Below are 19,946 nucleotides of genomic sequence, written 5' to 3' on the forward strand. Positions count from 1 at the left end.
GGACCTTATATAATAAGTGTCCCCCGGCTGTGACATTACCCTGCTGGCTGGTTTGGCCTGGGGCTGGTTCTTAAAATACGGGGGACCCCTAGTCATTTTGTCCCCCGTATTTTGGGAACCAGCCCCGGACCTGGAGCCTGGGGCTGGTTGTTAAAAATCGGGGAACCCCTATTTGTCGGGTTCCCTGATTTTTAATTACCGGCCCCGACTCTTTCAGCCTGGTGCTGGTTACAGCTGTGGGGGGGACCCCACGCTGGTTTTTTTTTTTATTTATTTAATTTTTCTATTTTTTTTACACATTGCAGCCTGCACGGATCTGACTGATCCGTGCAGACTGCCTGTACGAATTCGTATTAGCAGCCGTATATATGGCCAGCTAATACGAATTCCTACGACATCGGTGGGTTACAAAGCAGTCGTGTCTGACTGCTTTGTACATTCCCCTTCGGAACACGACTTTGCATACGACTGAAACAGTCATATGCAGTCGTAGGGGAAATACCAATACGAAAAACTAGGTTTTTCATATTGGTAAATTTCCCCCACAGGGTCCAGGAGACGTGCTGGGATCGTTAGGTCGACACCACTGGGTCAATAGATGTGTTGCAGGATGCACAACGTGAATCAAGCGCTAGGAGGAGTTAGGTTGCGAGTAATAGAAGAGGAAAAGTCAGGTGTAGAGAAGAGTGAGAAAAGATTATTAAGATAAAAATAAATATAAAAATAAAAATAAATACAAATGTAAAAAAAAATTATGTGAAATAAATGTAAATCAAAGGGTGGTAAAATAAAGATAAATATGAATATGCAAATAAATAAAATAAAAGTAATAATAAAAATATAAAACTAAAAAAAACACAATTGACCAATTGAAATGTTTAAACTCCTTGTTGGAGTTTGTTAAAGAAGTCCAGGTGTGTGGGAGGCTATGCTGGCTTACCCCACTAAGTGGAAGCTGTACCGCTTGCCGCGGCTTTGCAAACTTCCGGCGGGACTCCAGGGTTTTCACTGGTGACGTCACCTGCCGGCTTCTCCGTTTGCATCTTAGTGGTGCGGCTGGGCTTGCTTCTCCTCTCCGTCTGTGGACTTCTTAGGCTCATCCAGGAAAACTCTGGAACATTAGTATTGGTCAATTGTGTTTTTTTAGTTTTATATTTTATATTTGAGTGCCGCCTTACCACTACAATGTATTTTGGGGACCTGTTGGTCTGCCAAGGGAAGGCACCTGGTGCTGCAACTTCTACACTGAGCCGTGGAGTGCCGGCTACCCCACAAAATATATATAAATATATATAAATAAACACCAAAGGGTAGTAGAGCTGCACAGGAGCTGGCAGTTATCTGACACCAGGCACCTTGTGCTTCATGTTGTATTGAGGTTAGATGTATGAGGACACATCTATATGTGTGCATCTATAAACATAGACATGTGTTTGAGCCACAAGTATATATAACATTGAAAAATGTTTGTAATCCCAGACACTTTCAATGCACTTATCTGCCCTCCTTCACCCACTACCCTTTCCTTCTTCATAGTATTTGATTTTGTCATCTACAATCATTTACAGACAAAATCAACATCATTCAATAATGTATTTCCACCAGTGAGGGCGGGGGGGGGGGGGGGGGGATAGGAGTCCCCCATCTGCCATTGCTCTGCTCAGCAGAGCAGCGGGTAATATTCAGGCAGGCAGAGGGGCTGGGGGCATGGCCAGCAGCTCACACAGCGCTGGCCAAGTCACCATAGCGTCAAAAATGAGTCCCTTGATCATAGACCACACCCCAAAAACTTGGTCATGTGCCTACGTCCCTCTTCCTCCTTTTCCAAATTTGGGAAGTATGCTCCTGTAAACAAGCGGTCCTTTTACTAATATTGAAGAAACCATAAAACAACTTCTCTTCACTCTCTCTCTAGATGCCTATTTTCTACTTCTATTTGCTTCCAGACTACTTTAGCAACTTGTGTACACCCCCTACTTTCATGTATCTCACTGTATCTCCTCTCACTGCTTCCTGACTCTCTGCAATATGGCTTCCACCACTGACATTTCTTACTATATTTGACAAAAAAAAATAGAAATGACATAAACATTTAATCAATGTGTTTTCTCTTCTTTTTATACTTTTTATTTTTGTAATCTTTATTTACTTTTAAATATAAACAAGTCACATTACAAAAAGAGGGGAGGTATCCAATCATAACCTCCCCTCTGATACATACATAAACAATACAACAATGCAATACAACAATACATCAAGATACATCCATCTATTATGGAAAGAATAATAATAAGAAATAATGATGTAAAAAAAAATAATAACATACAGTAATATAGTTTACAAAGCAACATAACAATTACATTCATACAGTGAGGGGTCTCTTACGCCGGGTCTAAGATATACAACTGTTCTGGTTCCATTTCTCTTTAGTAAAACAAATGTGTAAGGAGGGTCCAGGTTACATCTTGATACATTAGCGATCAACCAACATCTATCCTTATGTGTTTCTAAATTGGGACCATAAGCACCAAATTTAAGATACCCCCTTTTTATGAATTCCCATATGTATACCAATGATAAGTTCCTGTTTCTATAGTTGTGCTAAGGATTTTTTTGCCACCATCAAAATATGTAATATTATACATTTCTGTGGATATGAAAGGTCTATCTGTAGGAGACTGAGAAGCAATAGCTGCAGAGTAATCTTGATTTTGATCGAACAAACTTTATATATCAAGACTTCTATCTCTGTCCAATAATGGATCAGCATTTTGCTGGCGGAGAACATGTCAATCATGTCCCCTGCCTCTTCTCCACATCTACAACAGCGCTCCAACTGTCTGCAATATGGCTTCCACCACTGACATTTCTCACTATATTTGACCAAAAAAAAAAATAGAAATAATGATATCAACATTTAATCAATGTGTTTTTTCTTCTTTTTATACTTTTAGATACATCTTGTGGACTTGCACCAAATGTAGACAATGCTATTCTGCTAAACAGGAAAATCAAATATTTATCTGGTGAAAGTGCATTATATGAATGTAAACCTGGTTCTACTCTGGGACAATCTATGAAGCCTGAAGCACTTTGCAGTGATGGAGAATGGAAGGATAAACCCGTGTGCAGAGGTAAGCCAATCTCAGTGATGTGTGTAGTCTAATACTCACTGTCCAATGGATTATTCTACACTTCCTATAAAATGGAAAAGTATAATGTAAGATTCAGCTGAAATGTCCTTGTGTTACCAAAGTTTTACAGATGTTTCTTGAATATACAGTGTAGTTCAAGTAGCCCAAAATTGCATTTTTTTGCATACTATGGGGTTGTCTAACATGTACTGTTTTCGCTGCACTTCCCTAATTACTCCAGCAAGCTGGCAGCTCTTGCAGGCATACTTGTATTTGGTCAAATAAAACAAGTAAACCTTCAGAGTAGGGGCATGCAGCCTCCTTGGCCAGGCCCTGTGCTCTCTGATGGGAAAGGCGCTGGGACCGGGTGTGGTATAGGTTACCGACAGTCGGGATCCCGACTGCCCGGACTCAGACAGCATATTGAGTGCAACAAAGCCCCTTGCAGGCATGGTGGCTCACAACGCTCGCCACCTATTCTATTCTCCCTCTATGGGGGTCGTGGACCCCCACGAGGGAGAATAACCGGTGGCCGTCGGGCACCCGTCTGTTGGAATTTTGACAGTTGGAATCCCGACGTCGGGTAAATGACTGTCAGGATCCAGACTGTCAGGACCGTGTCCGGCACCCCTGTGAGCAGTAGGGTCTTAGCACTCTGTTTTATATTATATATATATATAGATATATTCCAAATTAGAGGGCACCCTCATTGACTAAGTACTGTATAATTTTACTAAAGAATAAAAAGTTCAACTAAATCACAGTTTAAAATCAACAGTGTTAAGACCATATTCCAGAGTCTCAGGATAGCCGCTGGTACCATGATCTCAGTCACTGCAAACAGTATAGACACTTGCTTACTGTATCTTGTGTCCTTTTGGATCTAGCACATGATGTCACCATGCCACTCGCAACCTTTAAAGCACCCTCAACTGCTTTCATCATTAAGTAGTTCCCAAACCTTATTGCCTCCACATTTTTCCTTTTGTCTACATTTGCCCGGTCAATCATAGATGCTCCATTAAATACAAGTAACACACCAGTGAAAATCACGGCGGTCGGGATCCCGGCGTTCAGATTCCCGACGCCGGAATCCCGACCGCCGAAATGCCGACACATTCTCCCTCCTGGGGTGTCCACGACACCCCTGGAGGGAGAATAAATTAGTGTGCCGAGCGTAGCGAGGCACTGGGCCCGCTGCGTGGCAAGCGCAGCGAGCCCGCAAGGGGTGGTGATCCACGTCCCCCCCTTGTCGGCATTTCGGCTGTCGGGATTCCAGCGTCGGGATTCTGAACGCCAGGATCCCGACCGCCGGGATTCAATACTGAATCCGCTGTAACATGGCAGTTAGCAGGTGATTGGCTTTACGTTTATCTCTCCTTATCACCCTTGGATTTATCTCTTGTTAAAGCTTAATACATCTGCCCCTATATGTGCTATCCGGCTTCCCTCTTCATGATATGGTGTGAGTTACAGCCCAGGGGCTACAGCCACCTCTGCTTAAAACAATAAAGTAATTTCAAAAGTGCAGTCAACATTTTGGGGACATGCTCCCCTTCTTCATAATGGCCCTCATTCTGATCACCATGCTCCCCTGTGTGTTCGCGCAGGGCAGTGATGGTGAGCAACTGCGCATACACAGATGGGGAGATTCTGTAAGCTAAAAATGCGGTAAAAACATTTTGGGATGCACTAAGCATCCCCCGCCGGGTTACCGCAGCGGGGGGCATCGGCAGAAAAATCTGGTGATGCCCCATAGAAGCCTATGTGCTTCTACTACGACCCCCCGCCACCCTGCACCCACCCCTGCCACCCCGCATCGACCCCCCTCACCTGTGTCCGGGCAGCACAGAGCTGTGCTGCCTGGACCTGTGACCTCCTCCTCCCTGCACTGATCCATTTCCGGGTGCATGGAGGAGGAGAGCCAGCCCCCCCCCCCCCCCCCCAGCAGCAGCCGGGTAAGGGAGGGAGGGGGGAGCCGCCGGGTCCTGATGGGACCCGCTGACTCACCGCAAAGGACAACTCTTAACGAAAGAGCTGACCTTTGCCATAATTATCGCATATGTTAGTGCATATGCGATAATTATGAATGTGATGGGCGGCGATAGGGGGCAGAGCTGGGGTGCGGATGTTAGAACATCCCCCCCATAAACTGCTATGCACATGCATTAAAATGAACTTTGCATGTCTATCAGAATGACCTCCAATATGACACAGCAAACAAGTGAACAATACATACACTCACCCAGGACATTCCCTGAGTGCTCTGCATGGCCATGTAAATCTGGATCCTCACTCCATCCACACCACACATTTGTGGGTGTAAATGACATCACTTGGGCCAGACACATAGCCATGTGCCCACTGTAAACATAAGCACCATCTCCATGGCAACTTGGCAATATCTGTGTAAGTGCCAATATAATAAAACTTCCAGTTAGTTCTATTTGGAAAACTAGCGAACATACTATTCAGTGAAAGATTGCTCATGCTACACTGAAGGTGTGTGGATCGTATTAGGTCAACAGTCATTAGGTCGACACTGTTGGGTCGACAGGCAGCAAGGTCGACAGGGTTCTAGGTCAACATGGGTGAAGGTCTACAGGTGTCTAGGTCGACAGATGCTTCGGGCACGGTGCCTCGCTGCGCTCGACACACTATTTTATTCTACCACCACCATGAAATACTGCCTGTCAGCACATGTCGGCGACCATCGAATGATTTTTCCAGCGCTCTCACTTCAGAAACACCTTTCTAAACTGCGTGCGCCCTGTGCGAGGACAAGGCGGGCAGCTGACATCCGCTGACGTCAGCTGCCCACCCCCGGCACCCACGTCATGGCCTCATTATCATGAGAATGCCCAGCAAATGTCCCCTTACAGTGGTCTAACTATGGTGTGGCAGACCCCGCCATGGCTTGGGGGAGCAGAAGAAAGATGGTATGCACACAGAGCCTGTGCTGGCTGCTCAGCATGCTCTGCAGTGCAGGAAGGCATCGGCCTGGACAAGAGCTCCCCCTGCTGCTCCTATCAAACAGCAGATGGGCAGCGGCAAGCTACAGCAGTGTCGTAGAAAGCACTGCAGGCAGCCTGACTCCCATTGTCGATCTTCTCTCCCCTCAGAGGAAGGAGGCAGGTGTAGTGAGAGTGGCAGTGCCTGACACATGGGCCCCACTGCTGCTGATCACAGCAGCATGTACTGTAATCTGCGTCTCACAGGCAGATGTCAGCCTGTGAGGAAGAATCTCTGTGCTGTTATCATCAGTTTCCACAGTCCCCTCTGGCAGGTTGTATACCCTCCCTCCCCCACTCTGGATTCTCTGGTGACACACATAAACCTCCCAGCAACTCAGCAGCTTCCTCTATGCATTTTCTTCCTCTACATGTTGCTCTGCTCCACGTCTCCTACCCAACCATGCCCCTGCTCCTGTCTACCCGATATGTGCTCCTGCCCACCCCATGTTTTCCCCTGCTCCTTCCCATTCTAAGCATTTGTCCACTTTGCCATCTGTGCCTCTATTTATTTTACTATATACTGGACAGTCTATATCTTTGGTATTTTCTCCATTTGTGCCTATATCGCCTATATCTGTTTATCCCTCCTTTATCTATGCTTTGATGCCATCTCTACCTCATGTGTTCCTCTGTTGCTTTTTAATCTTTACCTCTGCTATCTCCTCATGTTTACCCATGACTCCCCTTCCCCTCTCCATGGCTGTTGGCTACTAGACCAACAGAATCAAGACCATGTAGTGCCACACAATTTGACGTCTTGAAGCATGCAGGTAAGCACTATTTTCTATTGCTAAAGCACTGAGGAGGGTCTGTGTGTATTTGTTGAGGGTTCTGCTGGTTCTCCCAATGGACTTACTGACTGACATCTATTGAGTGTTGCCTTGTGCCTGGAGTATAGTGTAAGTGGCATTACAATGTGTTGTATCGTTTAAGTGGCATGGCGGTGTGGTGTACATGTTTAATGGGCATTACTATGTGTGGTTTATAGTGTAAGTGGCATTATGGTGTGTGGTTTATAGTGTAAGTGGCATTACGGTGTGTGGTATAATGTAAGGTGCATTGCGGTGTGTGGTGTGTAGTGTAAGTAGTATTGCGGTGTGTGGCATACATTGTAAGTGGCATTACATGTGTGGAATACAGTGTGTGGTGCAGGGGCGGATTGGGGACCAAAAGTGGCCCTGGAAAATTTCTGGAAGTGGCCTCATGTGGGCAGCACCAAATCAACAATAGGCGGAGCCAGCATAACAGTAGGCGTGATTACTACATTAGTAAAGCTGCCGAACTTGAGGCTGAAAGCTGCATGTGGCTCCACCCAGTCACAGGTTTTGCGCCGCCCACACAATTTGGCCAGGGACACCACAGGAGACAGGACTGATTACTTCATACCCATATACTTAAAGTATGTGTATATGAAGTATAAGTATATAGTGTTCATTCTAGCACCCGCCATCTTTGAAAACCCATGCAGTTCCTCTTCCCTGTATGGGATGTCGCTGTCTGCTGTAGTGCTTCTAGCACAGTGTGCTCTGTATATCAGCACTGATATGCAAACCAGACCTGTGCTAGAAACACCACAGAAGACAGAGACACCCCTGGCAGGGAACAGGAACTGCATGGGTTATCAAAGATGGTGGGTGCTAGAATGAACACTATGTATATAAAGTATTCAGCTCTCTATTCAGCCCATGTATATGAAGTATAATACTGAACAATGGGAGGAGGAACATGGAACATGTTCATGAGCTCCCCTCCTGAAGCCTTACAAGTGCTAATTAATAAGCTCCAGGCCCCGATTACTGTGCAATGACAGGAGGAGGGGTTTCAAGTGGTCGAGTGAGAACCAAGAAATCAGAGCTGAACGGCCTGCAGGTATTTAGAATGAAACGCCGACAGCAGCAGCATCCCGAGGCAGGGAAGGAGGATGAGGGAATTCCTCAGCCCAAGTCATTACACTTAGTTACCCATGTGTTCCCATTAATCAGCTCATAGCTAAGATGGGGTAATGAGTGGCCAGTGGCAAACTCAGGATTTGTAAGGGGTGGTTTCTGATCTCCCAGTGTGTATGCACTGTACACCTTGATAAAGGGGTAACCACTCCCCGAAACATTGGATTAAAACCACTTTGCCACCAACTGAAATGTGGAGTGCCACTGCTTGTACTTGCCAGATTCTGCATAATTTTCCAGGAGGCACCCAAATACATACCCCCTCTTTGTAATGGAGTGGCGGGCTGAACCATTATATATATCAGGGCTTGACAAATAAATAAAAAAATCTAGGAGCCAGGATAAAAGTGTAGGAGCCAGAAAATAAAAAAATAGGAACAGTGTGCGCCAAAAAGTAAAACCATAATGTCTATTACACATGTCACATACCCATTACATACTACACCACAATGCCACAATGCCCATTACACATTATGCCACTGGCCGTAAAACCTATTGCATACTATACCACACACTATAATGCCCATTAAATATACCACACACCGTAATGCCCATTACCAGGTAAACAAAACACTGTAATGCCCATTACACATTGCCACACTGTAATGCCCATTACATGTATTACCACACGCTGTAATGCCCATTATATATTATGCCACATAAGTGCCGCTTACTCATATGCTCATTTCTATGGGTTTCTTGCTTGATGCCAGGCAGAGGCAGATCGAGAAAAATGAGGAGGGGTGGGGGCACCATTACAGGATAGTGAATGATGGAGGCAGAGATGGACAGGGAGAGGCAGGGGGTAATATGGACAGGCAAGGGTGACCAAAAGTGGGTGAAAAGGATAGATGGTGACATAGAGAGGATAATAAGCAGTGAGTGACAGGGAGACCGATGGAAAATGGGTGAAAGGGAGAGGCAGTGAGTGGCAGTCAGAGAGGCAGAGTGTGAGACAGGCATCACTGTTGAAGTGGTACACGTTCTTCTTGCCGCAGGAGGTGCCTGCGGCGCTGCTAGAGGGGGACATGCTGGCGGCGCTGGAGTTGCAGGGCTCCGGGGAGGTGGAATGGGTGGGCAGCGCTGGGCAGCACTGCTGGCACATACTGGTCTGGGCGGCGCAGGTGGTGATCTGATAGGGCAGGGAGGACGAGATGTTGCGGTCACTCCACTTGGGCTCCTGCTTGAGCTTTGCTCTGGCCGGGTGGCACTACGGGGCCATGCAGTCCGCCCGCTGCTCCCAGCAGCCACCCTTGTAGTTGCTGCTGAAAAGGTCTGCAAACAGTTTGCCCTTGCACAGCTGCAGGTTGGGCACCAAGGTGCTCTCGCCATTGTAGATGGCCGGGGCCGCTGCTGCCAACCGCAGGGGGGGCTCTCTCTCCTCGCACATCGCCTACTGCTCGTAGAAGTTGGTGGGTTCCATGCACCAGGCGGTGGCATAGCGAGACACGCAGCGGGCTCCACTCTCATGGACAGGGCACTCATGTAGGTAGTGTAGCGCTGGCTGCGGGTGTTAGTGGCAGCGGGTGCAGGCTGCTGCTTTGTGGTGTCTGATTGCCCGGTACCTGTTCTCAGTGTAAAAGGATTGCTGCTGTCAGTCAGCTCTCTTTGTGCTGTAGTTTTGAAATAGGCACGCCACTGTCCTGCTCTGATACAGTGGCAGACGGGTGTGATGTGCACCACTATGCCGGCTGCTGCTGCGGCACTGGCTGTTATTTCTAACCAGATAACCAACAGCGGGGCCCGCTGCCGTCAATAATTCAAGCCACCACTCTGCCCGGGGTCTGCTTCCTGGCAAATCTGGTCGCCAGGAAGTAGAACCTGGTCGCCATGGCGACCTGGCCCCCCGGGTTTTGTCGAGCCCTGATGTAGATATATATATATATATATATATATATATATATATATATATAGATGTTGATGGTCCGGCACTCCAATGTAGTCAGGTATTCGCCGGGTGCCTTCAATGGTATGTTATATCGCTGCATGGGACGCGGCACTCCTGGACTTCTTTGAAAGAATACACTGCACAAGTGTTTAAACTTCTACGTTTCGGTTTTTATTCAAACCGTCATTCCTGATGACGGTTTGAATAAAAACAGAAACGTAGAAGTTTAAACACTTGTACAGTGTGTTCTTTCAAAGAAGTCCAGGAGTGCCGCGTCCCATGCAGCAATATATATATATATATATATATATATATATATATATATATATATATATATATATATAAAATAATCTCACACACACACCCAATTCCGGTTTTTCAGCACTACAGATATTTAGGCAGCTGCCGGGGTGCCCTCCTCATTTAATGCAGCTCCAGAGCTTTTCTGGCCAAGATACGATAGGAAAGAATAGGCGGGCCATTTCATCAGGACAGACTACAAAGTGCAGATAGTGCAAGTGAAAAAAGCAGAACAAATAACATTCTTTCCTTAAATACTAGAGGTGTATGTGCACGTGTGTTCGGCTCCCGGCTTCTGTGAGCGGCGCTTCCGGGAAGCGTCAGGACCCGCCCATTGAGGATGTCAGGTCACTGCTGGGCAACTCTTGGAGTCACCGCCCACATTGTCTGCTCAGGAACACGACAAAAGATTAAGACCAATCCTATATGGTTGGACAAGTGTATAAAAACTACAATCATGGCGAGGGTACACAGGTTGGTGATGGTGGTAATGTGATCCCCATGATGGTGCTGGTTCCCCTGGAAATCCCACATTTATCACTAAGTGATCGGAGAAAGCCGGTTCAGCCCGCTGTCAGTGCGGGCTGTCCGGCTCTGCTGCAGAGAGACCAGCGCTGGATCCTGGATCGATATGTATAGCGGTGTAAAAGTGAGGTGTGTGGATGTGTGTGTATGTAATAAAGTTTTACTTTTCTGTGTGTGTGCTTTATTTTAACATTCTTTTTACAGGTGGACTACAAGTCCCAGCAGGCCCATTAATGCCCCGCATGCTCGGACTTGTGGTTCTCCAAGTCCCAGCATGCGGGGGAGGTCTGCTGGCACTTGTATTTCTCCTGTATTAAGCAATGTTAGGAATGTGAATTTAACCCTATCAGGCCGGCGTCCAATGGCCAGGGACGCCGGTGACAGCCCGGGCTTCAGCCCTGGACGGGTGAAGCCTGGGGGGGGACCCCTTTATTGGGGGGGTCCCCACTGCTCCAGGTACCCCGTCCAAGGCTGACCAGCCACGGTGCTTATGGTACGGCCGGGGGACCTTGTGTAAAAAGTGTCCCCCGGCTGTGGCATGACACTGCGGCTGTTGGAGCCCGGTACATTAGTATTGGTCAATTGTGTTTTTTTAGTTTTATATTTGAGTGCCGCCTTACCACTACAATGTATTTTGGGGACCTGTTGGTCTGCCAAGGGAAGGCACCTGGTGCTGCAACTTCTACACTGAGCCGTGGAGTGCCGGCTACCCCACAAAATATATATAAATATATATAAATAAACACCAAAGGGTAGTAGAGCTGCACAGGAGCTGGCAGTTATCTGACACCAGGCACCTTGTGCTTCATGTTGTATTGAGGTTAGATGTATGAGGACACATCTATATGTGTGCATCTATAAACATAGACATGTGTTTGAGCCACAAGTATATATAACATTGAAAAATGTTTGTAATCCCAGACACTTTCAACGCACTTAACTGCCCTCCTTCACCCACTACCCTTTCCTCCTTCATAGTATTTGATTTTGTCATCTACAATCATTTACAGACAAAATCAACATCATTCAATAATGTATTTCCACCAGTGAGGGCGGGGGGGGGGGGGGGATAGGAGTCCCCCATCTGCCATTGCTCTGCTCAGCAGAGCAGCAGGTAATATTCAGGCAGGCAGAGGGGCTGGGGGCATGGCCAGCAGCTCACACAGCGCTGGCCAAGTCACCATAGCGTCAAAAATGAGTCCCTTGATCATAGACCACACCCCAAAAACTTGGTCATGTGCCTACGTCCCTCTTCCTCCTTTTCCAAATTTGGGACGTATGCTCCTGTAAACAAGCGGTCCTTTTACTAATATTGAAGAAACCATAAAACAACTTCTCTTCACTCTCTCTCTAGATGCCTATTTTCTCCTTCTATTTGCTTCCAGACTACTTTAGCAACTTGTGTACACCCCCTACTTTCATGTATCTCACTGTATCTCCTCTCACTGCTTCCTGACTCTCTGCAATATGGCTTCCACCACTGACATTTCTTACTATATTTGACAAAAAAAAATAGAAATGACATAAACATTTAATCAATGTGTTTTCTCTTCTTTTTATACTTTTTATTTTTTTAATCTTTATTTACTTTTAAATATAAACAAGTCACATTACAAAAAGAGGGGAGGTATCCAATCATAACCTCCCCTCTGATACATACATAAACAATACAACAATGCAATACAACAATACATCAAGATACATCCATCTATTATGGAAAGAATAATAATAAGAAATAATGATGTAAAAAAAAATAATAATAACATACAGTAATATAGTTTACAAAGCAACATAACAATTACATTCATACAGTGAGGGGTCTCTTACGCCGGGTCTAAGATATACAACTGTTCTGGTTCCATTTCTCTTTAGTAAAACAAATGTGTAAGGAGGGTCCAGGTTACATCCTGATACATTAGCGATCAACCAACATCTATCCTTATGTGTTTCTAAATTGGGACCATAAGCACCAAATTTAAGATACCCCCTTTTTATGAATTCCCATATGTATACCAATGATAAGTTCCTGTTTCTATAGTTGTGCTAAGGATTTTTTTGCCACCATCAAAATATGTAATATTATACATTTCTATGGCTATGAAAGGTCTATCTTTAGGAGACTGAGAAGCAATAGCTGCAGAGTCATCTTGATTCTGATCGAACAAACTTTATATATCAAGACTTCTATCTCTGTCCAATAATGGATCAGCATTTTGCTGGCGGAGAACATGTGAATCATGTCCCCTGCCTCTTCTCCACATCTACAACAGCGCTCCAACTGTCTGCAATATGGCTTCCACCACTGACATTTCTCACTATATTTGACCAAAAAAAAATAGAAATAATGATATCAACATTTAATCAATGTGTTTTTTCTTCTTTTTATACTTTTAGATACATCTTGTGGACTTGCACCAAATGTAGAGAATGCTATTCTGCTAAACAGGAAAATCAAATATTTATCTGGTGAAAGTGCATTATATGAATGTAAACCTGGTTCTACTCTGGGACAATCTATGAAGCCTGAAGCACTTTGCAGTGATGGAGAATGGAAGGATAAACCCGTGTGCAGAGGTAAGCCAATCTCAGTGATGTGTGTAGTCTAATACTCACTGTCCAATGGATTATTCTACACTTCCTATAAAATGGAAAAGTATAATGTAAGATTCAGCTGAAATGTCCTTGTGTTACCAAAGTTTTATAGATGTTTCTTGAATATACAGTGTAGTTCAAGTAGCCCAAAATTGCATTTTTTTGCATACTATGGGGTTGTCTAACATGTACTGTTTTCGCTGCACTTCCCTAATTACTCCAGCAAGCTGGCAGCTCTTGCAGGCATACTTGTATTTGGTCAAATAAAACAAGTAAACCTTCAGAGTAGGGGCATGCAGCCTCCTTGGCCAGGCCCTGTGCTCTCTGATGGGAAAGGCGCTGGGACCGGGTGTGGTATAGGTTACCGACAGTCGGGATCCCGACTGCCCGGACTCAGACAGCATATTGAGTGCAACAAAGCCCCTTGCAGGCATGGTGGCTCACAACGCTCGCCACCTATTCTATTCTCCCTCTATGGGGGTCGTGGACCCCCACGAGGGAGAATAACCGGTGGCCGTCGGGCACCCGTCTGTTGGAATTTTGACAGTTGGAATCCCGACGTCGGGTAAATGACTGTCAGGATCCCGACTGTCAGGACCGTGTCCGGCACCCCTGTGAGCAGTAGGGTCTTAGCACTCTGTTTTATATTATATATATAGATATATTCCAAATTAGAGGGCACCCTCATTGACTAAGTACTGTATAATTTTACTAAAGAATAAAAAGTTCAACTAAATCACAGTTTAAAATCAACAGTGTTAAGACCATATTCCAGAGTCTCAGGATAGCCGCTGGTACCATGATCTCAGTCACTGCAAACAGTATAGACACTTGCTTACTGTATCTTGTGTCCTTTTGGATCTAGCACATGATGTCACTGTTAGGATCCGCCTCCAGCGGATCTGTGTTATGCGCAGATTCACATATTCTGTGTGTAGTTTCATGTTCTCCCTGGATTCTGCTCCCTGGGTTTATCCCAGCCTGTGTGTGTGTGTTTACTCGCTGGTGGCATCCAGTGGTCAGCCTGGGCCATTGCAGCTCACTTCCAGTACTGTGTGTTCTGGACTCAGGTGTCTTGATTAGGCTCCTAGCCTGCAGTGCACACCTTCAGGCTATGTGTAATCAGCACCACATTGTGCTCTCTATATAAACCCTCTGGTTGTTCAGTCCCATGCCGGTTATAGCTTTTGTACCTCAGGGTCTCAAGTGTTCCTGGTTCCCAGTCTTCCGTATTCCTGGTTCCTGTTCCCTGTCATCCTGCATCCTGTCGTTGATTCCCAGCTGTGTCCTCCGTTCAGTCTCCTGTCCTCCCGGTGTCCGTGTGTCGTCCTTATCCGTCTCCCGGTCCCTGCAGCTCCTGTTGGTCTGTGTGGGATCCCTTCTCCAGCGTGGTGCTTCCTTCGGCTGGTTCCCTGCCTTGTCCGCAGCATCTCAGCTCCAGCTAAGTTGACTAATCATTTGCTTATTGTGTCAGCGTATAGTGTATTGTTACACCTGTCAGCAGTACTCATTGTGTCAGCGTATCGTGTATTGTTACACCTGTCAGCAGTACTTATTGTGTCAGCATATAGTGTATTGTTACACCCGTCAGCAGTTCTTAGTGTGTCAGCATATCGTGTATTGTTACACCCGTCAGCAGTTCTTAGTGTGTCAGCATACTGCGTATGGTTACACCTGTTAAGCATTAGCACAGCGGGTTCCTGTTTAGAGTGTTATCCACTGGCACCCCTCTCCGCAGGGCAGGGTGGTCCTCGCCTCTTTGTTTGTTAGATAGGTTTCCCCTTGTTCATCACTGGCCTTGGCGTGTGTGTTGTCCTTAACATAAGACCAGGTGGCATCGAGGTGGGAGCCTGACTAACGGGCTCCCACGAACGCGGCTATTATTGGTGAAGCCTAGCACCCCGCACACACACGTCAACTCCATCTGAGCACAACGGAGTCAGGTGGGCGAGGCTGCCCTGGTCCTGTCACTATCTCCTTCCAGCCAGTGTCACGTGGTGTCTCGCCAGACAGCGTGGCACAGGAGATCCTAACATTATAACCGGCCATACAGCACTCTGGAGCTGGGTTCTGCCCTCTCAGTCCAGAGATTTCAAGCCGTGTCAGCTTTTTGCCCGTGTCAGCTTTTTGCCCGTGTCAGCTTTTTGCCCGTGTCAGCTTTTTCTTGTGTCAGTTTTTTTCTTGCTGGTGTATAAACTTGCATGGCCATATCATGCAGGCCATGCAAGAGTCATTAGCGGCTCTAAATTTGGCATTCAATGCCGTAAAACCTGGGCAGTGGGAGATTTTGCAGCAGTCTCTTCTGCAGCTGCAAAGACTCATCACTGATATTTTTCTGATCCTCCCAGAGGTCACTGGGGTTCGTTCAGCCCCTAATGAGGCCCTGCCTAGGGAAGTATTAGGCAGCAAGTCCTCAGACCCAGAGGGTCAGGTAAAGCATAGAAGTTATCTACGGCCGAAGCTTCCGTTAGAGGAGCGTCAGCGGCGTAGAAACCTTAATCTATGCTTATATTGTGGAGATTCTGGCCACTTCTTGCAGACGTGTGGCTTGCGTAATTCCGGTGGTGCCGACAGGGTATCTCCTCTGGCCAGGTCTGAGCAGGTTGTCAGATCTAAGCCTGTCTCCACTGTGGCAGAGGAGCTCTCTGCCGAGTCTCCCAGTAAAAGCACTCTGCCTTTTTCTACTGGTTCCAGTGCTGATGTTTTGATGACCAGGGAGTCAGAGTTGCAAACCCTTAAAGGGAAAACCCAGGTGATTGACTCAGATGCCGGGGGCCCGCCGAGTCAGTCAGATGCCGGGGGCCCGCCGAGCCGGTCAGATGCCGGGGGCCCGGAGGCCGCAGCCCCGAGTGGGGGCCCGGAGGCCGCAGCCCCAAGTGGGGGCCCGAAGCCTCAGTTTGTAGCCCCAAGTGGGGGCCCACAGCCTCAGTTTGTAGCCCCAAGTGGGGGCCCACAGTCACAGTTTGTAGCCCCAAGTGGGGGCCCACAGTCACAGTTTGTAGCCCCAAGTGAGGGCCCACAGCCTCAGTTGGTAGCCCCAAGTGAGGGCCCACAGCCTCAGTTGGTAGCCCCAAGTGGGGGCCCACAGCCTCAGTTGGTAGCCCCAAGTGGGGGCCCACAGCCTCAGTTGGTAGCCCCAAGTGGGGGCCCACAGCCTCAGTTGGTAGCCCCAAGTGGGGGCCCACAGCCTCAGTTGGTAGCCCCAAGTGGGGGCCCACAGCCTCAGTTGGTAGCCCCAAGTGGGGGCCCACAGCCTCAGTTGGTAGCCCCAAGTGGGGGCCCACAGCCTCAGTTGGTAGCCCCAAGTGGGGGCCCACAGCCTCAGTTGGTAGCCCCAAGTGGGGGCCCACAGCCTCAGTTGGTAGCCCCAAGTGGGGGCCCACAACCACAGTTGGTAGCCCCAAGTGGGGGCCCACAGCCACAGTTAGTCACTGCCTCTGCCGAGGTTCCTAAGGCCACTGTTTCAGGGGGGCTCTCACTGGTCTTGGAGCTACAGGAGATGCTGAAGGCCATAACCTCTAAGGGGGTCCCTAAAGTCACAGCCTCAAGGTTCTCATGTGAGGTCAATGGTGCCACTATCCCAGTGAAGCACTCGAGCCAGTCAGTGCAAAAGGCCCAGCCCATAGCTATTTCCGCTGGGTGTGCCTTTTTGTCTCCCTCTTACAAAGGTCTTCCTGAATTATTACCACCTAGAGCGCTGGTATCCAGGTTTGATGCTTTCTCAGATTCAGACTCAGAATTTGTGTCTGAGATTGATGGGTATCCGGTGTATACAGGCCCTATGGTTTATGAAGAAGCCTGTTTAAGACCAGGGACATCTTCTCGTACCAAACATTCTAAGAGAAGGAAAAAGAAGTATATGCACTGACCTTTGGCTTGTCCTGTTTGTCATATCTGTTTGTCTGGTCTTGTGGTGTCCGAAGGCCACCTTTGAGAGGGGGGCAGTGTTACAAGCTGCAGTCACAGCTTGTTCCTGTTTGTTGGTTGATACCCCCATTCCAGGGTTTGGTATTCTCCATGTAGTGGAGAACCTGGTATTGGGGTCCCTTGACCCCTCTTCAAGGGGGGGGTACTGTTAGGATCCGCCTCCAGCGGATCTGTGTTATGCGCAGATTCACATATTCTGTGTGTAGTTTCATGTTCTCCCTGGATTCTGCTCCCTGGGTTTATCCCAGCCTGTGTGTGTGTGTTTACTCGCTGGTGGCATCCAGTGGTCAGCCTGGGCCATTGCAGCTCACTTCCAGTACTGTGTGTTCTGGACTCAGGTGTCTTGATTAGGCTCCTAGCCTGCAGTGCACACCTTCAGGCTATGTGTAATCAGCACCACATTGTGCTCTCTATATAAACCCTCTGGTTGTTCAGTCCCATGCCGGTTATAGCTTTTGTACCTCAGGGTCTCAAGTGTTCCTGGTTCCCAGTCTTCCGTATTCCTGGTTCCTGTTCCCTGTCATCCTGCATCCTGTCGTTGATTCCCAGCTGTGTCCTCCGTTCAGTCTCCTGTCCTCCCGGTGTCCGTGTGTCGTCCTTATCCGTCTCCCGGTCCCTGCAGCTCCTGTTGGTCTGTGTGGGATCCCTTCTCCAGCGTGGTGCTTCCTTCGGCTGGTTCCCTGCCTTGTCCGCAGCATCTCAGCTCCAGCTAAGTTGACTAATCATTTGCTTATTGTGTCAGCGTATAGTGTATTGTTACACCTGTCAGCAGTACTCATTGTGTCAGCGTATCGTGTATTGTTACACCTGTCAGCAGTACTTATTGTGTCAGCATATAGTGTATTGTTACACCCGTCAGCAGTTCTTAGTGTGTCAGCATATCGTGTATTGTTACACCCGTCAGCAGTTCTTAGTGTGTCAGCATACTGCGTATGGTTACACCTGTTAAGCATTAGCACAGCGGGTTCCTGTTTAGAGTGTTATCCACTGGCACCCCTCTCCGCAGGGCAGGGTGGTCCTCGCCTCTTTGTTTGTTAGATAGGTTTCCCCTTGTTCATCACTGGCCTTGGCGTGTGTGTTGTCCTTAACATAAGACCAGGTGGCATCGAGGTGGGAGCCTGACTAACGGGCTCCCACGAACGCGGCTATTATTGGTGAAGCCTAGCACCCCGCACACACACGTCAACTCCATCTGAGCACAACGGAGTCAGGTGGGCGAGGCTGCCCTGGTCCTGTCACTATCTCCTTCCAGCCAGTGTCACGTGGTGTCTCGCCAGACAGCGTGGCACAGGAGATCCTAACAGTCACCATGCCACTCGCAACCTTTAAAGCACCCTCAACTGCTTTCATCATTGAGTAGTTCCCAAACCTTATTGCCTCCACATTTTTCCTTTTTTCTACATTTGCCCGGTCAATCATAGATGCTACATTAAATACAAGTAACACACCAGTGCACAGATATAGCTATATTTCAATGAATATGCAACATGCAAGGCTGTATGTAACATATGTGCTGACTGCAGGTCCCTATCTGCCATGTCACAGACTGTGTTTGAATAATGTCAAGCAGGAGCTGATTTGCTGGTTGTTTATCACTGTGTCTCTGAGTGCTGCACCTCCACCTGTGATAGACACAGTGCTGCCTATCCTTGGGAGCCAGCACATAATGAGGCAGATGTATTAAGCCTTAACAAGAGATAAATGCAAGGGTGATAAGGAGAGATATACGTCCAGCCAATCAGCTCCTTACTTACTTTTTTCAAACACAGGCTGTAACGGGATGCAGTTAAAATCCCGGCGGTCGGGATCCCGGCGTTCAGAATCCCGACCGCCAAAATGCAGACACATATATATAATATATACACTTAACATCGGCACTCACCTTTCCTAGTTTTGGGGTGCCCTATGGCTTGTGACCACATTGTTTAAACAGACATTGGATGGGCTCTGCACACACTAAATTAACTGATAATAAATAGTGGAGATTTGGTTCATGAATTGATCAATGCATTTAAGCCTGCAGCCCCCGTCAAGGGACCCCACTGTTCTGCAGGTCCTACCACTATCGCTGAAAATGGCTACAATACACATAGCTATCACATCAATGTTTGATACAAGGCATGCTATCAGGTCTGAAGCTCACAGCAGACTTTGCTTTTATAGGTGAGCAGCTACCAACACACCTGTCACTAATCATCTAGGGAAATGGCTAAATGGCTGCAGGCTTAAATGCATTGATCAATTCATGAACCAAATCTCCACTATTTATTATCAGTTAATTTAATGTGTGCAGAGCCCATCCAATGTCTGTTTAAACAATGTGGTCACAAGCCATAGGGCACCCCAAAACTAGGAAAGGTGAGTGCCGATGTTAAGTGTATATATTGTTTATTAGATAAATTTTTTTAATTAGTCTTATTGTGGTCACATTCTCTCATGCACCCTGTTTTTAACTAAGATTCCATAGCTTGTGTTAACCATTTCCCTAGATGATTAGTGACAGGTGTGTTGGTAGCTGCTCACCTATGAAAGCACAGTCTGCTGTGAGCTTCAGACCTGATAGCATGCCTTGTATCAAACATTGATGTGATAGCTATGTGTATTGCAGCCATTTTCAGCG

The 19,946-nt window shown here is 47.2% G+C and overlaps 1 protein-coding gene and 1 pseudogene across 5 annotated transcripts in view; one reads left to right on the forward strand and one right to left on the reverse strand.

Annotated features, from left to right (window-relative positions):
* LOC146026277 (complement factor H-like) overlaps window positions 1-19,946 on the forward strand; it is a 960,333-nt gene that overhangs the window by 193,338 nt on the left and 747,049 nt on the right. The window contains exons 9-10 of one of the 5 annotated variants that reach the window (XM_083156811.1): window positions 2,955-3,134; window positions 13,202-13,381. The exons of the other annotated variants lie outside the window; for them this stretch is intronic. Of the exons in view, the coding sequence (XP_083012937.1) occupies window positions 2,955-3,134; window positions 13,202-13,381 (360 nt within the window). The remainder of the gene's footprint in view (window positions 1-2,954; window positions 3,135-13,201; window positions 13,382-19,946) is intronic. 5 annotated transcript variants of the gene reach the window in all.
* LOC146026898 (CCAAT/enhancer-binding protein delta-like) lies at window positions 3,185-9,579 on the reverse strand (annotated as a pseudogene).

This window comes from Crinia signifera, chromosome 8 (assembly GCF_055691185.1).
Source record: "Crinia signifera chromosome 8, ASM5569118v1, whole genome shotgun sequence".
Taxonomy (NCBI): Eukaryota; Metazoa; Chordata; class Amphibia; order Anura; family Myobatrachidae; genus Crinia; species Crinia signifera.